This window comes from Schistocerca americana, chromosome 1 (genome assembly GCF_021461395.2).
Source record: "Schistocerca americana isolate TAMUIC-IGC-003095 chromosome 1, iqSchAmer2.1, whole genome shotgun sequence".
NCBI lineage: Eukaryota > Metazoa > Arthropoda > Insecta > Orthoptera > Acrididae > Schistocerca > Schistocerca americana.
The window spans coordinates 674550695-674559714 of NC_060119.1; the positions used below are offsets into that span (position 1 = coordinate 674550695).

The following is a 9020-nucleotide window of genomic DNA, read 5'->3' on the forward strand; positions in this document are numbered from 1 at the left end:
GTGGAGTATGGGGCTGGTTTGCTTTCTTGGAATATTTGCCATTGTAGTGTTGGGTAGTTGGATGTGAACAGCGCGTAGCGCTGCGCAGTTGAAGGTGAGCCGCCAGCAGTGGTGGATGGGGGGAGATGGCAGAATTTTGAGAGCGGACGATCTGGACCTGTGTCCATCAGAAAGAGTAAATTTGGAATACTGTATATTATGAACTGATATATATATATTATGACTTTTGAACATTATTAAGGTAAATACATTGTTTGTTTTCTGTCAAAATCTTTCATTTGCTAACTATGCCTATCAGTAGTTGGTGCCTTCAGTAGTTAGAATCTTTTATTTAGCTGGCAGTATTGGCGCTCGCTGTATTGCAGTAGCTCGAGTAACGAAGATTTTTGTGAGGTAAGTGGTTCATGAAAGGTATAGGTTATTGTTAGTCAGGGCCATTCTTTTGTAGGGATTATTGAAAGTCAGATTGCGTTGCGCTAAAAATACTGTGTGTCAGTTTAGTGATGATCAGAATAAGTAAAGAGAGAAATGTCTGAGTACGATCAGTTTTGCTCAACTGTTTGAAAATTAAATAACGTAAGGGGTTTACCAGCACAGTAATTCATAAATTTTTCTAAGGGAAGGTTTCAAGATGTAGTTCAGAGGACAACACTTTGTCACCGAGAACGTTGAAATAAACAGCCTGCTTGATTTTATCGGTAATTTGAATGAGCTGGTCCGAATCACTATACGAAAAACATCTTCAAAACATCACATAACCATACACGACCAGAACTACACTCTCCATACACCGTGGGTAAAGCGCCTGATCGGGATGTCGATGCAATCGACGCGTCGCATCATCTGAAAAGAGGCGAATCGCGAATCGGGACACACTACAACCCTCTAGTTAGCTACTGTCCATTTCCTAAGCTGTCTGGCCCACTGAAAACATATCGGTGCACTTGCCGCTGTGGCAACGCCATTTTGCGAGGTACCCGACTCCAAAAGTCCACAGCATGCAGTTTCTTCACAATGTTCGCCTGTATTCACCAACAGCTGCAATTCCTGTAGGGCTGGGAACAGATTCTCTTTGACAATGCGTAATATTCGTCTCCGGTCCCTGTCGGGTGGGATCCATTTACGGTCACTGTACCCTTTAGCAAGTTATTCACCCTGTAAAAACACAGGGCAGTCCGCGTTGATGCACCAAAGATCTAGCAACTCCATCCCATACAGTCGGCTGGCAGACACACACAACACGTCACTAAGGAGACTTGTCATTGGTGGAGGCGTACCAGTTCTACACGATCTACAGAACTCCAAAGCGATCACTGTGCTCTTTTAACATGATCAATGTTTTCTTTGATGAACATTTTATTCTTTAATTTTATTTAGAAACTTTTTTGGAGAAATAATATTTCCAGAAATGTCACACGTTACTGAAATAGTATCACTCACTAACTAAATTGGTCAATCTCTGTTGATCCATTGTGGATAAAGGACAGCAGCCGATCAAACTTTTGCAACGAAAAACACCAACTAGTAGGATGTTTAGAGAACCTACTTTATTTAGACAACCAGTTTCGGCATCTCAATAATCCCATCTTCAGTCCTTTATGCACTCCATGTATAGACAATCAGATGTATCGATACTTGCAAAACTGGAGCTATCAGTATTCGGATTCCATGAATTTGTTTTTGGAGTGTTTACTTCGAAGACTTGATCCTGGAGTGCACAGAGGCCTGAAAGTTGGATTATTGAGATGAGGAAGCTGATTGTCTAAATAAAATAACTTCTCAAAAGATCCGTCTGGTTGGCGATTGTCCTTGGTAAAAATGTATAAATGTACTTTCTTAAAATTCACTAATTATGACCCCTGTCCTTCCTTAGTTGCCTTGTAGATTCATAGCTTTACAGTCTACGAGCTAGCATAGCGTTTCTAGAATCCGGAAGACATTTTTCAGTTTAAAGAGTCAACATCTCGGAATTTGGGGTACAGAGACATGTCACTGAGGATAGTCCTACGGTTCACAAAAGCTTGTAACTCCTGGGCCTGCCTAATGCCTGTCATCCCGCCAGTTTCAACTCAACAAAGGTCTACATCGTGATCTTCACTTATATAAAATATAAGTGTGGGAAAGGTGAGAGAAAATTGATCATACAGGATCCTAGCGGAGGTGCGGTGTCATGACCCCTGCGCTTAATTTGTGTGTGCGATTTTCTTTGTGTTTCTGGGAGAAGAGTACAAAAAATTATTAACTAAAGTAAAATACATTGCTTTGTAGGTACGAACGCGCTAGCGTCATAAACGCTACAGCGCTAATAACGGCGAACCATATGGGCTACTTCGTCTTCCGCCTTTGTCCGCTCGAAGAGGAAGGCCAGCTGGAAACGGAGGAATGCTTCTCCAAGTGGCCGCTGTCTCTCACAGATGGCAGCACCGAGTACGTGCTGCCTTCCAACGACACTGGCTACTACTCCGTGGAGCTGCAGCTGCCAGAGGACCTCGAGTGCAAACAGTGCGTCCTCCAGTGGACCTATGTCGCAGGTTTGTGCCACTCCCCACTCTCATAGGCAATGTGAATGTTTAGATCGCTTGGCGTTGATGTAGTGCAGTATCTAAATATTTCACATGATTCGATATTCACAACCGGACGAACGTCATTAAAAAAACAAAAACGGAGATGCGAGAATACAGAAGACATACGGACGTGCAAGGGATTATCAGGGAACTCACACGGAGCAGTATTCAGTGTGCACATACGTAGTTGGGGGAAGGGGGGGGGGGTGGAGGAGAAGATCAAAACTCATACTCAGAAACGAATTTTATGCGCACTGCAAAAATCTCGGATTACTTTCTCCCTCAAGCTTCAGTGACAAGGTTTACCACTATATTCCTGCGATCTGTAGGAGAAGCATTAAGTGTGTGACAGTATAGTGTGATGAATGTAATAAACTGTTAATGCGGTCTAACGATGTGTTTGGGTTGTAATAAATCAATGCAGAGTAATAGAGAGGAAAAGGGAAGATGAAATCCGATTCTGACACATTACCTATTCCTTTCAGAAATTTCCAAGGAAGCTGCGAAAATTAATGTAGCTATCAGAAGGACGCGTTTCTATAACAGTGTTTTGTATCTAGGCTCTCTAAAACAGAATAGGAATCAATTATACGTGTTCCCCGATCTCTGAGGTTATGCGTTAGAGGAAGTTAGGAGAATAGTCTTATCCACTTTATTGAAATCAAACAGTTTGTGTCACGAGCGAGTGTGGAAACACTTAAATCAGAGACTATGGCAAACTAATCTATGTATTGATACCACGGTGGCTTTTAAAACCTGTAAGATATCGCAAATTGAATCAACATTATCGTGCCCTTTATTATAATGAAGGATACTCGCAGCTACTCTTTCACTAAACTTTTGTCTTGTGTATTGCCATAGTCTACCTTCAGTGTGTTGTCTTCGTGGAGCCTAAGAGAATTTCACTATCAGTAAATATTCTTTCATTCATCGAAAATGGTCAGAGAACCCAGACATTTATTCGTAAATTTTCCAGTTTATAAAAGTAGATGCATTACTGGTGATAAGTAGTGAGTGCTTCAACTGGACGCACAAAAAAACAGAATGGTAAAAACGGAGAGTAACTTTTAGTAAAGTAAACACATCTCTCAAAACGAAGTTGTTGATGTATCAAAAACTAAAAATATTCAGTAAGTATGTTTTTTGAGTTACAGCAGACAGAGGTGGACTTTTGCTGTGGAAACCGATTAAGAGCAGGCGAGTTGCTTAAGCAGCAGTGGACGGATATGTGATGGGAGAAACTGGGAGAGATAGGCGAAAAAAAGAAATGAATTAGAGAACACATTTTGATGTAAAAACCCCAAAAAGCTGTTGAAATTTGTCTTGTTCTTCAACTAGTTCCGACAGTAATGTTTCCGACTGGCAGACCAAATTTAAAAAAAAAAATTATTTATACAAGTCATTTGTAAAAGCTATGGAGCACAACTGAAAGAATACTTGATTGGAGAACAGAATGGAGTCGAAGACGTAATTATGGACGTAATAAAAACTAAATGGAGGTGGGCGGGATAAGTAACCAAGCGAGTACATAGTAGATGGATGAAGGAAGTTATTTACTGAACTGCAAGAGATATGAAAAGACCGAGGCGCCGACCAGGCGGAAGATCAAACTAGGAAACGCACAGGACTACGGAGGACTCTTATTGCTTAAAACAGCAGCATATGGAATGTTTTGGAAGAGGCCTTTGAACAACAGTGTGTGTCAAATAGCAGATGATAATGATGAAATAAACGTTAGAAGTTAACGGAATAGTGATAACACAGATTATTTTTGTGAATATTATAGAGCCGTCACGGAACCAAAATCGAACCGTTTTTATTTTCAAGGTTAAGAAAATTTAATCCTCTCTTCTTTCACCAGAGGTGATTATCCCCTGGTTGGGAACCACTGGTGCAGAATAGCCAACAAGTTTTATATTTCGAACGATTAGTGACAGAGGTAGGCTCTTTGGAACTGTAGAAGGCTCGCAGTGATGAGCACACGACCCGCCGCTGTTGCAGTAACCGCGAGGCTGGCATCATTCTTCTGAATCATCGTACACATACATGCTGCGGCTTGCTTGGAAGTCGCCACTTGACAATGTTTTACGAGTAATGTGGGATGATGCACTATTGGCATTTGTGAAGCGAAAGGGAGGGGGGGGGGGGGGGGTGATGGACGGTGCTCCAGATGGCAGTTGTTCTCTGAGAGCCATTGGTGGCGTAAGTGCGTGCTGGCGTCTGCGTGTATCTGAGAGCGAGCGCATTTAGTATCTCCTATCTCGAGCTGAGTCGAAAAGGCTTGAAATGACCGCTATGGTCGCAGGTTTGAATCCTGCCTCGGGCATGGATGTGTGTGATCTCCTTAGGTTAGTTAAGTTTAAGTAGTTCCAAGTTCTAGGGGATTGATGACCTCAGTAGTTAAGTCCCATAGTGCTCAGAGCCATTTGAACCGTTTTGCTACAAGTAAGAATACGTCGCTACTATTGCTAACTTATGCCAGACCAGAACTCTAACAAAGATTTCATGCTTTTCACATCTTTATTGTGTAACCCACACCGATCCATTAATTTCGCTGAATTTAAATTATTTCTCGCTACAATTAGGCACTCTTGAGTGATCCCAAACGAAGGATTATCTAGATAGTAACTTGTATCAGGTAGACCAGTATGACTCGCCCGTTATGAGTTACTGCGACGTCCGCTTATCCGGTACCAGAAGTGTTACTCCAAAGTGGAGTCTCGTATTTAACATGTGAAAGGCGAGAGGCCGACGTTGCTGTCAGTTAGCTGATTAAGTAGCTCATATACTCAATTTCTGTTTGCTATCTTCACAAAATTCCTTGAACGATAATATGGAGACCACCGATACATCCAAGTATTTAAGTAAGTTTTAGTAACAAGCTCTATTTATTAGCACTGAGTACAAGTGTTAGCTTGAAGAAGCCTCCTGAATACAATCGAGAAGGTCCAGCAACTACAGCAAGTCCATTAACAGGCAGCTTACTACCACCAAAGGCCTGTGAATTTTTTGTCTTGCGCCACTTCGAAGAGATCACAAGAATTTGCTCCACGTGCCTTTAATGCAGCATAATTGCTGTTCCTCAAAAGTGAAACAGTATGAGTGAATCACGATATTCACACCGAAACAGACGGTGATAAGTTACCAGACGATACTTTGCTGTACTGACGTCACATTTGGTTTATCAGCAGGAGTGTGATCCACCGAGGGATGTGTACAGTACATGCAAGTAGTTCACAGCACAGCAGGCGCGAGCGGATTGCAAGGGCAGAGAGAGGCACGCTTACGTTATGGCAATAATAACGCTGAAGTCCTACACTCCGTCAACGTCGTGTAGGTGAAGAGCGTGACTGCGCGCTCAGGAACTACCTTTTCACGATGCAACAAACCTAATTGCTGAAAAAGGCAACCATTCACCTATGTTCAAAACTCTACGATTTGGTCACGTGGAACCTTTTCTTCTCAGCGAAGAGTGTCACCCTCTCGTGTAACGATTATTACTGGCAAGTCGCAATGCATAAATGATACACTATTCCTAATGCAGACGTTCTGAGGGCGATTTTAAACTCAGAAACGCGGCGTCGTCCCGTAATTCTAATCTTGCAGATGCCATACACTGCTCTCGGTGCGCTATAACTTTCATACCTTGTCCATGCTTCCTCGACAGTGCTGTAATTTTCATAAATGGAAGTGCGTAATACAAGGATTTTCTTAAAGCTCCAGACAGTAAAACTGCGTACTGTATCTGAACTAGAATCTGGAACCTTCTGCCCGCATCTCGTGGTCGTGCGGTAGCGTTCTCGCTTCCCACGCCCGGGTTCCCGGGTTCGATTCCCGGCGGGGTCAGGGATTTTCTCTGCCTCGTGATGGCTGGGTGTTGTGTGCTGTCCTTAGGTTAGTTAGGTTTAAGTAGTTCTAAGTTCTAGGGGACTGATGACCATAGATGTTAAGTCCCATAGTGCTCAGAGCCATTTGAACCATTTGAACCTTCTATTTCCCGGGAAATGCTCATACTAAGTGAGCTATCCAGACATGACTCGGTGAACCGCCATTACAGTTCACAGGTCTCTCCTACTTTTCAAATTCACTAAAACTCTCCCACTCCCCCTGCTGGAATAGCACTCCTGCAAGAAAAGTTAGAGCTGAGAAACCGCTTTGCCACAGCCTAGTGTTTGCTTCCAGAATGTATCTTTGCAACGGACTGTGCACTGCCTTGCAACTTCCTTCCTCACACCTGCATACCAGACTGGGATTCGACTTTCGCGGACAAAGCTGTAACCGACTGAGTTGTGCAGGCACGAATCAGTCCATGTCTCTCAGCTTCCATTCTTCCAGTACTTGTCCCAAGACAGCAGTGCCTCAGCAAGCATACCCCTGCTGGACCCTCCTGTAACCCAGCTACGAGGGTTGCTCAGAAAGTAATGCACCGCATTTTTTTCTTCAACAATTCTTTATTACACACACGAAACAATTGTGTTTTATCTACACACCCTATTTTCTACGTAATCTCCGTCTCGTTCTATGGCCTTCCTTCAGCGTCCGGCCGTGTGTGCCCTGTTCTGTTGGTACTAATCCTTGTCCTGGTGGCGGAGCCAGTGCTTCACTGTGCGAATCCCCTCCTCATCGTCCTCAAGTGTCTTCCACGGATGGCATGCTTTAATGGCACAAACAAGTGGAAGTTTGAGGGAGCTAGGTTAGGTGTATCACGTGTGATAGCCGTGGATGGTCTCCCCGACCGCTGCAAATCGTGGAGCTCCGCCGAAACGCCTTTTAATGACCTCACCCTCCGTGCCGAGCGACTAACTGTACTTCTATCGACAGCAGATGCTCCATAGACTTTGCAAAAGCGTTTGTGAATATTGCCCACAGTTTCTACCTCTGCAGTGAGAAATTCAATGACGGCCCGTTTCTTATAGCGTGCATCAACTACAGACGCCATTTTGAAACTGTCCTGTAGCTACGCTATATGTCTGAAGTGACGGAAACTTGGCGCGCTCACTCGGGAGACTTCAAATAATACATACGTAACATTTCGCATTCGTAGCATTAGTTTCGGCTTAGAACCTCTCAGTAATCGAGGAAGCTGCAGCTAACGTGACACGTGACAACTTTTACATAACGAGACCGCTGACATATGTGGAAAAAGCAGTAAGTGATAACATGTATCCTACAAACATTTGTAGTTTGTCTCCCTGTGGATTACCGACTGACAAGTAAACAATCCCTAGGCTGTGACAATCCATTTCTTCGCAATATCCTTCCTTCCAACAGTGCTAGCCAGCAAGATATGCAGAACTTCTGTGAACCTTGCAAAGTAGGAGAGGTACTTGCAAAAGTAAGGCTATGCGGTGGGTCGAGGGATGAGAGGGGTGTGGTGGGGGGTGGGGGGGGGGAGGGGGATGGTGTCATGTGTCATGGCTTGATAGCTCTATCGATACGAGCATTGAAAGAGATATGACAGTTTGCAGTTTCGAGTCGCGCTACGGCACACAGTTTCAAAACTGCGCACATTCTGCTGCAGAATGAAAGTTTCATTCGGGACACTGATTTTCTATTCTTAATTAGTAATGCAAAGCGAGATTCTTTATCTGCTAGAAAGGTAACTGAGTGATGTTTTCGTAGGCAACAACTGGGGCGTGTGTGACGACGGAACGCAAGGCCTGGGCTGCGGGCCGCAGGAGACGTTCCGCACGTGCACCGACATCTCCATAGCGTGAGTCCCTGCATCCGCCTCGAGGATCGCGGACGTGGGCTGCACGCCTGCCGGACCTCACTGGACGCTCACTTGGATGTCAGCACAGCCACAGATCGTCTACTCTGTGGTACAGCCGAGGCGATGTCATCGTCTGGTTTCCGCTAACCGAGACGAGAACATCAAGTGATGCCCACTGCAGCCGTCGCCCCCCAGGCAACTCCTACACTCAGGGAATAGCGACTACCAAAGATACCTGTACATTATAATAATGTTTATTTTTTTACACGTCTACAATGTAATTATTTTTTGTATTTATTTGAGATGTTTACGTAGTCTTAGTTTTCGTGTAGCTAATATGTTGAAATAAATGTTTTCTTCTAAAATGCTTATACTACTCTGTTGTCCAAGGATATGTACTGTATCATCAGGATTCCAGAAATGCCTTCCATCATTCCATCTCCTGTTTTTAAAGGCACATCCACACGATAGTCCTATTCCTGAGGTTTCGAGAGTCATATGAATTCTACGAGTACCACAATCCTGCAGTACTGGCTGGTACTTTTGAACGGGTCATTTGACGACAACATTTTTGAGCGAGAAAAACTTTTCACAAGCCAAGTCTAGCGCTATCAGGAGTCTTGTATGAAATAAGCTTGCTTTATCTCCAGCTACATAATTTCTCAACAATACTAATACGAGACCAACAGTATGAAAATCTGCTCGTGAACCTCACCAAAGAGGAGAGACGGAAAAAAGATTAG

At 43.7% G+C, this 9020-nt stretch overlaps 1 protein-coding gene across 1 annotated transcript in view; it reads left to right on the plus strand.

Annotated features, from left to right (window-relative positions):
- LOC124544779 overlaps positions 1-8324 on the plus strand; it is a 31674-nt gene extending 23350 nt beyond the window's left edge. The window contains exons 3-4 of the mRNA XM_047123461.1: positions 2269-2531; positions 8187-8324. Coding sequence (XP_046979417.1) covers positions 2269-2531; positions 8187-8281 — 358 coding nt within the window. The 3' untranslated portion in view covers positions 8282-8324. The remainder of the gene's footprint in view (positions 1-2268; positions 2532-8186) is intronic.
- The last annotated feature ends 696 nt before the right edge of the window (positions 8325-9020 follow it).